This window comes from Pipistrellus kuhlii, unplaced genomic scaffold, assembly GCF_014108245.1.
Source record: "Pipistrellus kuhlii isolate mPipKuh1 unplaced genomic scaffold, mPipKuh1.p scaffold_m20_p_55, whole genome shotgun sequence".
NCBI lineage: Eukaryota > Metazoa > Chordata > Mammalia > Chiroptera > Vespertilionidae > Pipistrellus > Pipistrellus kuhlii.
This window is the reverse complement of record NW_023425557.1, coordinates 1,496,269-1,508,529: the sequence shown is the minus strand read 5'-3', so window position 1 is coordinate 1,508,529 and position 12,261 is coordinate 1,496,269. Positions and strand designations below refer to the sequence as shown.

General features: G+C 58.1%; 2 protein-coding genes across 4 annotated transcripts in view; one reads left to right on the top strand and one right to left on the bottom strand.

Annotated features, from left to right (window-relative positions):
* The window catches only part of SYMPK (symplekin scaffold protein), a 36,685-nt gene extending 32,643 nt beyond the window's left edge, over nt 1-4,042 (bottom strand). For 2 of the 3 annotated variants that reach the window (XM_045573715.1, XM_036416417.2), the window contains exon 1: nt 3,910-4,042. The gene's annotated coding sequence lies outside the window, so the exon portion shown is untranslated. The remainder of the gene's footprint in view (nt 1-3,909) is intronic. The other variant, XM_036416419.2, reaches the window with a different exon arrangement.
* Nucleotides 4,043-4,782: 740 nt separating this feature from the next.
* On the top strand, nt 4,783-12,211 carry FOXA3 (forkhead box A3). The gene is made up of 3 exons (XM_036416472.2): nt 4,783-5,016; nt 10,423-11,473; nt 11,511-12,211. Exons 1-2 carry the CDS (start codon nt 4,948-4,950, stop codon nt 11,464-11,466), a joined length of 1,113 nt encoding a protein of 370 aa, XP_036272365.1. The 5' UTR covers nt 4,783-4,947; the 3' UTR covers nt 11,467-11,473; nt 11,511-12,211.
* The last annotated feature ends 50 nt before the right edge of the window (nt 12,212-12,261 follow it).

Sequence of the window (12,261 nt, the reverse complement as noted above, 5' to 3'; positions counted from 1 at the left end):
TTTGGCCCCTTCTCTGATTGAGTTCGACACCCCTATTTTAAACAAACAAACAAACAAAGAGCCCGGCTGGTGTGGCTCAGTGGTTGAGTGTTGACCTATGAACCAGGACTTCACGGTTCGATTCCCAGTCAGGGCACAGGCCCCGGTTGCTGCCCCGATCCCCGGTGGGGGGTGTGCAAGGAGGCAGCCAATCATCGTTGATGCTTCTCTTTCTCCCTGTCCCTTCCTCTCTGAAACCAATAAAAATATATATTTAAAAATATATACATCTTGCCGAAACCGGTTTGGTTCAGTGGATAGAGCGTCGGCCTGCGGACTGAAAGGTCCCAGGTAAGATTCCGGTCAAGGGCATGTACCTGGGTTGTGGGCACATCCCCAATGGGGGGTGTGCAAGAAGCAGCTGATCAATGAATCTCTCATCGATGTTTCTAACTCTCTATCCCTCTCTCTTCCTCTCTGTAAAAAATCAACAAAATATTACCTTTTAAAAGGAACATATATACTGTCTACAGGTATCTGCTAAACAAATGACTAGCCAATAGCCTGCTTCCTGGTCTCCCTTCTGCCCGTCACCCCCACATCTTGCTTCGAGTCAAAGCCAACATCTTCACCAAGCCTAGAGACCTCCTGTGATCTGGCCCCTCCTACCTCTGCCTTCACTTCCCTCACCTTGCTCAGGCCTCCTGTTGTCCCTTAAATATGCCAAGCATGCCCTTCCCCCAAACCTTTGTGCTTCTCTCCCTCCTGCTTGGGAATACTCCTCTACAGACACTGGCCCAGCTCCCTCCCTCCTCTTCCTTTCAGGTTTCAGCTGAAATGTCTTGGCAGTGAGGTCTTTCCTGATCACCCTACTTCAAATTTCAATTTTCTCTCCCTCCCCATCTGTGCTGCTTTATTTATTTATTTATTTATTTATCTTTTCTTTTTAAAAAATGTTGATTTTTTCTTTTTTTCTTTTTTACAGAGAGGAAGGGAGAGGGATAGAGAGCTAGAAATATCGATGAGAAACATCAACCAGCTGCCTCCTGCACACCCCTCACTGGGGATGTGCCCGCAACCAAGGTACATGCCCCTGACCGGGATCAAACCTGGGAACCTTCAGTCCGCAGACTGACGCTCTATCCACTGAGCCAAACCGGTTTCGGCAGTGTTGCTTTATTTTTCTGCATTTATCATCAATGTACTACCTATTAGTAAGCTCCCTGAGGGCAAAGATGCGTGTGTGTGTGTGTGTGTGTGTGTGTGTGTGTGTGTGTTTACTTTCAATTTCCCTACTATGGAACAGTGATTGACACCTAATAAGTGTTCAGTGATTATCTACTGGGTGAATGCCAAAGGCCTTCCCCAGTCACTGGGCTTAGCATCCCTGCCTTTGGCTCTAGAATGTTCGAAGCCCAGCCAGTGTGGCTCAGTGGTTGAGCATCGATCTATGAATCAGGAGGTCACAGTTCAGTGCCCTGTCAGGGCACATGCCCGGGTTTCCAACTCAATCCCCAGAGGGGCTGTGCAGGAGGAGCTGATCCATGATTCTCTCATCATTGATGTTTCTCTCTCTCTCTCTTCCTCTCTAAAATCAATTTAAAAATATACTTTAAAAAATTTAGAATGTTTGAAAAATAATCACTATTATTTTCTAAGCAAAATGATTATTTTCTTTTCCTTTTAAAAAAATGTTATTGAGCCGGGACCGGTTTGGCTCAATGGATAGAGCGTTGGCTTAGGGACTGAAAGGTCCCAGGTTCGATTCTGGGCAAGGGCATGTACCTTGGTTGCGGGCATATCCCCAGTAGGGGGTGTGCAAGAGGCAGCTGATCGATGACTCTCTCTCATCGATGTTTCTAACTCTCTATCTCTCTCCCTTCCTCTCTGTACAAAAAACAATAAAATATATATTTTTAAAAATGTTATTGATTTTGTTTTATTTCTCTTAAATGTTATTGATTTTAGATGGAGAGATACAGAAACATCTACGAGTGAGAAACCTCGATCCGCTGCCTCCTGCAGGGTTGAGCCTACAACCTGGGCATGTGCCCTGACTGGGAATCGAACCGGCGACCTCTGGGTGCATAGGACCACGCTCAATCCACTCAGCTACACCGGCCAGGCTTAACGCTATTATGTATGAACTTATTTAACCTCACAACGCCAACTCTTCCAGGTTGGTACTACTTTTCAAATTTATTTTTATTGATTTTTAGAGCGAGAGGAAGGAAGAGGGAGAGAAACACTGATGTGAGAAACATCAATCTGGTGCCTCCTGCAAACTCCCGACTGGGGATTGAGCCAGAAACCTGACAAATGCCCTGTCTAGGAATCAACCAGCAACCTTTCCATCCTGGGGCGACACCCAACCAACTGAGCCAGGGAGGAAAAGACCCCTGACCAAAGGCCCAGGGTTTGTGAGATGCTGACCTAGGAGTGAGGCCTAGCCCCCTCACCGCTGTGCTGTACTGTCTCTTTAAAAGGAACTGCTTCTGCCCCCCCAGGTCTGTGAGTGCAAGCCAAGGGGCACTGCCTCCCAACGCCCAGCATACCCACCCATTCATGCATGATGAGCTTCTCATGACGAACCTTTCCACTCTTTTCATGATGAACCTTTCCACTCTTTTCATGATGATACGTTCAGATCCATCAATCTTTTTTTACCTGTCCTTCCTCTTCCACTTTTTTTAAAGTTTATATCCATATTTCCCTTTTTAAAAAAATCTATTTTATTGATTTTTTACAGAGAGGAAGAGAGAGGGATAGAGTTAGAAACATCGATGAGAGAGAATCATCGATCAGCTGCCTCCTGCACACCCCCTACCGAGGATGTGCCCACAACCAATGTATTGTACATGCCCTTGACCGGAATCGAACCCGGGACCTTTCGGTCCCCAAGTCGACGCTCTATCCATCAAGCCAAACCAGTCTCGGCATATTTCCCTTTCTTTAATAAAAAGGAAGTATATACTAAACATCACTTCGCTTTTCATTACTATATGCTGGAGCCCTCTCTAGATCAGTGTGCAAAGATTTCCCTCGTTCTTTCTTACAGCTGCATAGTGTTTTATTATGTGGATTTTTTTTTCCTGCCAGTCTTCCTATTAAAGGACACCAGTGGCCTGTGCAGTCTTTTACTATTATCAGTAACCATTGTTTCCCCTTCCTTCCAGCGGTACCCGCCTCGGAGTACCACTGCCTCACTCCCACCTGGGAGTGCGATAACTACCCTCACATACAGAATGGCCCCAAGGGTATCTTTCTTTCATTCATTCATTCATTCATTCATTCAACAAACATCAACTGGGCATCGTCAATGTGACCAGCACTGTGCTGGGAACACAGCAGTGACCATACATACCCAGTCCCGGCCCCATGGAGCTCATACTGTATTTGATTATTCAAATAGCCAAACAAATAAAGGTCCGAAACCAAATTAGATCCCCTGTGACACAAAGCAAATGAACTGGGACCTAGGAGAGCGTTTAAGAGGCAGATTTCGGGACAGAGGACAGGAAAGGACGACTTGGCAGAGGAAGTGACGTTGGTGCTGAGACCCGAGGGATGAATGGGAGTTAGCCAAGCAGAAGGGGGTGAGAGGATGTTTGCAGGCAGAGGGGCAGCATGTGCAAAACTCCCGGAAGGCGCATGGCTTGTTTAAGGAACCCAAGGCCAGAGCGGCTGTTGGAAGTGAGGCAGGAGCAGAGACAGCGGAGGCAGAGCTGCGGCCGGGGGCGGACACGCCTAGGGGCCCACTTTGGAACTTTGCCCCGAGGGGAGCACGGGAGGGTCCTCGAGCAGAAGAAATCGGGGTCCCAAACGTCACTGCCGCCTTCTCTTCGAAGCGCCCCCAGCCCTCCGCCAGCGCCTTGCAGCCTCAGGGTCCCTCCACCCTGGGCCCCGGGCCCCCACGCCCGCCCCGCTCACCGCAGCTCCGGCCTCCGGCCCGTGGCGCACCCTCAGCAGCACCCCTTCCCAGACGCCGCCACCGCCATCTTCCGCTCGCCGCCCGGCACGGCGCACGCGCGGCGCGCGCGGGTTCGCCGGGAAATGGAGTCCGGACAGCAGGCCGAGCCCAGGCGCGCGAGCGGCCTCCCGCCCCAGAAGACTCCGGGCGGCTCTCCGTTTCCGGCCTTCGAACGTCGTGCCTTCTGGGAAATGTAGTCCCTCGGCGGAGGAGCGGGACGGGACGGGGCGGGAAGAGAGGCTTCTGGGAAATGGAGTCCGGTGGGTCGGAGTCCCTGGACGGCTGGTGGTGGAGGGAGAGTGCCGAGTCTGTGTGGCGTGGCTCCTAGGTTTGAAAGCGGCCCGGGGGGCCCGAGGGGTGCATGAGCTGAGGCCCCAATCGCCTCCACCCTTTGCACAGTTTGGGGCATTTCCATCTGTTGGAAGCATCTGTGGTCCAGCCCGTCCGATGGGAATGTGGTTTCGGGGTCTCTTACCCGTCCCGATGGCGGCGTCCCTGGAGCCCGGGAGCCCCCCGCGCTCGGAGGCCCCTTCCTCCCGGAGGTCATGCCCAGCTCTGGCTCCTCTCCCTTCCCGTCTAGACGTTGAAGCCCTCCGGGGTAGGAGGGTCCGAGTCCTGCCCTCCGGGCCTCTGTCACCAGCGGTGCCTCCCACCGGTAGCTCCCTCCCGCTTCGGCCACGTCCAGCGCGCGGTCCGCGGGCTGCGGCTCCCGGCGCCTGAGGTCTGTCTCCTCGCAGTCCTGCAGGGGGCGCCCCAGCCCGAGCGCGGGAGGGGCGCCCGGGGAGGGCGGGGGCAGGGGCGGGGGAGGGGGGGCGCCCCGGCTATAAAGCTGGGCCGCCTCCCGCGGCGCCCGGGACGGCGGGGACTCTGGGCAGCCGGACGGACGGACGCGCGGGCGCCGGTCAGAGCGCGGGCCGTGCGGGCCGAGGGATCCGGAGCGCTCGGTTCCCCCCCCCACCGGGCCGGCGCGGGGGCAGGTGGGGGCGCAGGCCCGGGGGATGCTGGGCTCGGTGAAGATGGAGGCCCACGACCTGGCGGAGTGGAGCTACTACCCGGAGGCGGGCGAGGTGTGTCCGCGGGGCTGGCGGGGCGGGGAGTGGGGGACAGGAGAATCGAGGTGCGGGGCTTACATGGGGGCGATGATCGGGGTGCGGGCTCAAAGGGGGGCCCCAGCCAGAGCTGAGGCGCAGAGGAGCTGGACACTCGGAGACCAGGTGTCCCGGCGCCAGGGACCGGGGACAGGCGTGGCCGGAGCGCGGTTCCCGCGGGCTCGTCGGGGTGAGGGGTCAGTGGGGACCAGGGAAACTTGGGGGGTGGGGGGCGGGCCGAGGGTCAGGTCACCGCTGCAACGTGAGGGCTGGAGGTGGGCGACCCCAAATGCAAGGGAGACACGGGAACTAAACCAAAGCTAGGAAGGAGTCAGACCTCCAGGAGAGCAGGTAGGCAGGGGTAGGCAGAGCCTGGGAACTAGGAAGGGGATCAGAGTCGGGGTTGGGCGGCGGGAGGGGAGGTGGACAGGAACGAAGAGATGGAAGAAGGGGTCACCATTAAGAGAAATGCGAGGTGGGGGCTCAGGGTTGGAAGGCAGTGCTCAAGATGCGGGTTCTGGGGTAGAGATCACTTGGGGTTCAGGGAGAGCGTGCGATCTATAAGGTAAGGTCAGAAACAAGGGTTAGGGGGCTCCGGCGTAAGAGACGGAGGTTGGTTTTTGGGGAGTCTGAAGTAACAGGTGGGTTAGAGCTGGGGTTCAGCTAAGCAGGGGGCGCCCAGATGGAGTCGGAGCTGGGAGCGGGAGAGCAGGAGAGCGGTCCATTTCCATTCCCCGCCCCCATCCCTACTCCTGACCCTTACCCCTTCCCACTGAACTTCACTGGCTGCATTGTTTTCAGAGACCCTCCGCGGGGGTCCTCCTTGGGGCGGGAGGGTGTCAGCTTTCACACCTCTCTGTGTTCCCCAGTAATTGCTAATGTCCTCACCAGCCCCCTTCTTGCTAGACCACCCTGGATTAGGGGGCGGGGGTCTGTTTTAGCTCCCTCACCCCCACCCCCACCCCCAAGAGCCCTTTCCCAAATCTACCTCCCATTCCTCTTGCCAGGACTCCTCCTCAGCTCACTCCAGCGTCAACCTTGTGGAGGGGTGGGGGGTGGGGGGGAGGTCCTAGTTGAGGGTTATGGGAATCCGGACGCTGAGCTTCCTCACCTGGAAGGGGACTGTGGGCTGGAGGTCCGGGAGGGAGGCGGGGGCCTGAGCTCTCTGGGAACTGAGATCTGGGCTCTACAGGGGCCCCCGGACCTGCCTGAGCTATGGGTCTGGGGTTTGAGGCTGTAGGGTGGAACTCTTGGATCCCCAGGCCTTCAGGGCTTGGCCCGGTGCCCGGGAGGGGCCAGCGCGGGGGCAGTGGAGGTGTTAGGTGCACGCGGGGTGGGGCAGGCCGGCCAGGGAGGGGTGGGGGAGTGTTGAGAGGTGGAGACCCCGGGGGTCGGAGGTGTCGGGAAGCGGAGACCAGGTTGGAGGCGAAGGCTCCGGAGCAGTGGGGGGAATCCCAGCTGCACCACCCCGGAGAGTTCAGAGTCTGGGACTAGGATTTAAGGGAACCAACCAGAAACTGGCGTGTGGGCGGGTGGCACATCTTAGGTAAACTGGGGGGGGGTCTAGGATAGGGCAGTTGTTATTTGGGCCACGAGCTGAAGTTGAAGTTGAGGGGACCCTTGTGCCAGAAAGTGAGGGCTGGTCTGGAGCCGACCCGCGCGTGGGGGCATATTTTTGGGGACCTATTTTGACACCTGGGGCGCTGGAGATGGAAATACTGTGGGAGGGTTTCCCAGCCTTCCCCTCAGCTGAGCCACCTTCCCCCACTTGGGTCAGGTCTGCACTCACTCAGCAGCTGAGAAGGGAGAGATCCCTCACTCTGCTTCTAGCCCTCCCCACGGCCTTGCTGGGGGTGGTGTTTTCACCCCCCGGCTGGCTCCCTGGCCTCCAGTTCTCACAGGTCAGCTGCCCCCCACCCCCTTTTGGAGAGGAAACCCTGAGGCCTCCAGGAGGGTGGGGGGCTGCCTGAGGCTCTGGGCAGAGACCGGGAGTCAGTCTTCTGGTTTCACACCGCCTCCCTCTGCTCCCCGTCACACCCAGCGCCCGAGACAATAAGGAAATGAAAGGGGAGAAATTTCACCCTCCTGGGGTGGGTGGGGGTGCAGGTCCCCGGAGGGCTTCCCCCCACAACCTCAGCCCCGCCCTGGTGGCAGGGAAATCCGGCTCAGACCCGGACACTGGGGTTCATCCCAGCCCCAGGGCGTGGGAAAGCCTCGGGTGGATTAGGGCAGCCGGGCTGCTGGAGGTCAGGCCTCAGGGAGGACTTCCGGGTGGGTGGGTTGGGGAGCCGGGCCAAGAGGCCCTGGGGGTCCCCATGGGCCTTCCTCTGGGAGGGACATCGCAGAGGGATTTAGGGCTCTCTGTGGATCCCCTAACTCGGACACAGTCTCACCTCCTCTCTCACTCCGGGAGGGGCGGGCGAAGCCAGGTACCAGGCGGGGAGACCCATGCATGGGCAGGGGAGTAGCTGTGAGACTTGTGGGGAGCGTGATAGGGACGGATGGAGGGAGGCACGCAGGTACAAGGTGTGCTGAAGGAGAAAGAGATGGGGGTGGCAGAGGAGTGGGGGAGAGAGAGACAGAGGGAGAGAGAAGGTGGGGTGGGGGTGGGGAGATGGGGAGGGAGGGTCAGGGTTAGGGAGAGCCCGGAGCAGCGAAAGGCAGAGGGGCAGACAGTGGGGAGCAGAGAGGTGGGAGATAAAGGACTGACTGAGTGTGGGGAGGAGAGACAGGGAGGGACGGGCTAAGGGAGAGGGCAGACATACCTGCACAGACAGGGAGCGTCAGAGACCTGGATGGACATGGGAAGGAGGAGAGAGTCTGCAGCTGGAACTCGGACCTCGTCGGTGGCCACTTGTCCCTGACTTCCGGAGTGACCCTGGCTGTCCCTTGTCTCTCTGGCCCTCGGGACCTGTGGACGCAGTGACAGGGGTTGAGCGTGGGCTCCTGTTAGGGCCAGAGCAGCACCGGCAGGGCCAGGGAGGAGGGAGCAGGGCAGCCGGCAGACGGCGGAGAGAGGACGGGAGACAGTGGACGGAGGGAGTAAAGAGAGACACACACACACACAGAGGGCACCATCCACCAGGCTTCATGTTTTCCGTGTCTTGCTCACTTCCTGCGGGGCTGTGGGCTCCAGGAGAGCAGGCCTGTCAGTCCGCTCGGTCACTGCTCTGATGGCGACATCCAGATCACCGGGCTGGTGCCCCTTCCTGGCCGTGTGACCCGGCAGCCTCTCGGGGACTCGGCTTGCTCAGCTGTGAAATGGGCATCCAGGGAGCAGGGCCTGGCACGGAGCAGGTGGCTGGTGACTGCGTGCGAGATGGATGGGAGACCGTGGCGGGTTAGAGAGACGCAGCAGTCAGTGTCCGATGAATTCCACTAGTGCGCGTTTGCTCACCATGGAACGTTTCTGAAAACGGAACGGGGTTCACAGCCAGTGGTGTCTGGGGGTTATGATGGGCAGTGTTGTTTTTGTTTTTGTTTTTGTTTTTCCCCCCATCCTGACTGATATGTAATATTACAGCTTACAATCAGTGATGTCTTACATTGATGATGCATAGTAAGTAGATGATATGAGGTTAAGACGTGATTCCTGGGAGTCAAAACATCTTGACCAATGAAACACTGATTTTATAACCTCGGGGATGGAGAGCACACATGTAGGTTAGGTTATTGGGTAAATCAGCGGGACTGGATTTCAGGGTGGGAGGGGCGGTGGTGGTCTCAGGATCACTTATCACTCTTAAAAATTATGGAGGACCTCCAGCAGTTTTCATTGGTGTGGGTTATCTCTCTCTTTTTTTTTAATTAAACATTTTATTGATTTTTTTACAGACAGGATGGGAGAGTGATAGAGAGTTAGAAGCATGGATGAGAAAGAAACATTGATCAGCTGCCTCCTGCACACCCCCTACTGGGGATGTGCCCGCAACCAAGGTACATGCCCCTGACCGGAACCGAACCTGGGACCCTTCAGACCGAAGGCCAATGCTCTATCCACTGAGCCAAACCGGCCAGGGCGGTTATATCTCTTCATGGTTACCACATAAGAAATAAAAACTGAGGGAAAAAATGTAAATGTATTAGATAGTTCCAAAGCAGCGATAATTTGTTAGTGCAAACAATGTGTTTTGATGAAAATGAGTATGTTTTGGAACATCCGGTGAGAGGGGGGGCACTGTCGGGCCTCCGAAGATCCTTCAGTGCCTGCGCCATACGAAGCAGCTGCGTTCGTGTAGCTGCTGCTGTGTTCAGTCTGTTGCCACGTCACATGTCCCATGGCCTCTGGAAACCTCCACTGTGCACTTTTGAGAGAAGGAGAGTGATAGGAGGCTAATCCATCTTAGTGTTACAGGATAATAGTTTGTTTTGTTTTTTAATGTTTTTAATTTAATTTTATTGATTTTTTACAGAGAGGAAAGGAGAGAGATGGAGAGTTAGAAACATCGATGAGAGAGAATCATCGGTCAGCTGCCTCTTGCACACCTCCCACTGGGGATGTGCCCGCAACCAAGGTATAAGTCCTTGACCAGAATCGAACCCGGGACCTTTCGGCCCGCAGGCCTATGCTCTTTCCACTGAGCCAAACCGGTTTCCGCCAGGACAATAGTTTTGACCTCACAGATACCCTAACCCTAAAGAGGCCTTGGCCACTCCCCAGGGTGTCCCGGTCTCCACTTGGAGACCTCTTGAAGCATGAGCGAGGGGAGTGGAGGGATGAGATCAGGGAGGGGTGCATGAGGAGGAATGAGAGAAAGACTTCAAGAAACAGCTATCGCTGAAACCGGTTTGGCTCAGTTGGTCTGCGGACTGAGGGGTACCAGGTTCGATTCCGGTCAAGGGCATGTACCTTGGTTGCGGGCACATCCCCAGTAGGGGGTGTGCAGGAGGCAGCTGGTTGATGATTCTCTCTATCCCTCTTCCTTCCTCTCTGTAAAATAGGGGTGTCGAACTCAATCAGAGAAGGGGCCAAAATCTAAAATCCAGCCTAAATCGCGGGCCGAATGGTTTACTGAACAGTCATAAACTGTCATTGTGATGGAAACGCAGCGGAATGCAGTGATGACAGCGCGGTGCGGGCCACATTGCAAGGCCTGGCGGGACGGATTTGGCCCGCGGGCCTTGTGTTTGACACATGTGCTGTAAAAAATCAATAAAATATATTTAAAAAGAAAGGAAGGGAGGGAGGGAGGGAGGGAGGGAGGGAAGGAAGGAAGGAAGGAAGGAAGGAAGGGAGGGAGGGAAAGAAACAGCTGTCTGGGGGGGAAAGGATGGAAAGCCAGCAGACAGACAGACGGACGGACGGATACACACACAGTGGGTCCAGCAACGAATGGGGACTCACTGACCCTATCTCTCTCTCTCTCTCCCCCTCTCTCCATGCAGGTTTACTCTCCGGTGACCCCGGTGCCCACCATGGCCCCCCTCAACTCCTACATGACCCTGAACCCTCTGAGCTCTCCCTATTCCCCCGGGGGGCTCCCCGCCTCGCCCCTGCCCTCAGGACCCCTGGCGCCCCCGGCCCCCGCCGCGCCCCTGGGCCCCGCCTTCCCCGGCCTGGGCGCCGGCACCAGCGGAGGCGGCGGTGGCGGCGGCGGCTCCGGGTACGGGGGCCCGGGCCCCGGGCTGGCGCACGGGAAGGAGGTGCCCAAAGGGTACCGGCGGTCCCTGGCGCACGCCAAGCCGCCCTACTCCTACATCTCGCTCATCACCATGGCCATCCAGCAGGCGCCGGGCAAGATGCTGACGCTGAGCGAGATCTACCAGTGGATCATGGACCTGTTCCCCTACTACCGGGAGAACCAGCAGCGCTGGCAGAACTCCATCCGCCACTCGCTCTCCTTCAACGACTGCTTCGTCAAGGTGGCGCGCTCCCCGGACAAGCCGGGCAAGGGCTCCTACTGGGCCCTGCACCCCAGCTCGGGCAACATGTTCGAGAACGGCTGCTACCTGCGCCGCCAGAAGCGCTTCAAGCTGGAGGAGAAGGCCAAGAAAGGGGGCGGCGGCGGGGCCTCGGCCGCCGCCAGGAACAGCGCGGGGGCCGCCACGTCGTCCGCGGCCGCCCCCACGGCGGCGGCGGCGGCGGCGGCGGCGGCGGCGGCGGCCGCCACGGTGGCCTCTCCGCCCCAGCCCGCGCCGCCGCCCCCGGAGCCCGAGGCCCAGGGCCGGGGCGAGGATGTGGGGGCTCTGGACTGCGGCTCGCCCCCTCCCTCCGCCCCCTACTTCACGGGCCTGGAGCTGCCGGGGGAGCTGAAGCTGGACGCGCCCTACAACTTCAACCACCCCTTCTCCATCAACAACCTCATGTCGGAGCAGACGCCCGCGCCACCCAAGCTGGACGTGGGGTTCGGGGGCTACGGGGCCGAGGCCGGGGAGCCGGGCGTCTACTACCAGGGCCTCTATTCGCGCTCCCTGCTCAACGCCTCCTAGCGGGGCGCAAGCGAGGGGAGGCGGGGTGCGGCCTTCGCTGGTACCGTCCGGCCCGGTCCTCCCGGGACCCCCCTGGGCCCGTCCCCGCCAGTTAACGCCTCGGCCTGTGACCCGCTGCGGTGACCTGGGCATCACGTCCAGCCACCAGGCGCTGCGATCGCTGCCTCTGATGTCTCGGGGGGCCGTGCGGGGCCGTGGGGAAGACCCCCACGGGACTGACCTTGTTGGTGGAGCCATTGGGGGTCACTCCGATGGCCGCAGTGGGGGTGACCTCGTGGTGGGCCCTTTGGAAGCGGATGGACATCCCCGTGGCTGACCGGGGTGTGTGTGTGTGTGTGTGTGTGTGTGTGTGTGTGTGACGGCGATGCCATCTCCATGGCATCTTCTTGGGCCGGTTGGGGGTTGTGGTCACGTCTTTTTGGGGGGCTTCCTGCCACGTTGGCCACCACCCCACAGGACACCCGCCTGGGTCCGTATGGCGCCCTGATGGCCGCCATATTGGCTGGCTGACACATCCATGGACCAGCCCCTGTGTGGGCCTTGCCACTGCCTCTTTGGGGTGCGGGTGGAGTGTGGGGTGGAGATGGGAGCATCTCGTCTCCGGTGGTTTGCTCCGAACCCTCTGGCTCCAGGGAGAGCGGGAAGGCCGCCCAGGGGGTGGGGAGTTCCTACTGAGTCTGGTTCTTGCCTGGGACGTGGGACACTGCAGTGTGTGAACATTAAAAGGCACCATTTCTGCCTCTTCCGGAACGTCTCTTCCTTGGGGGGGGCGGGGGGGTCCCGTGGAGCTCCAGC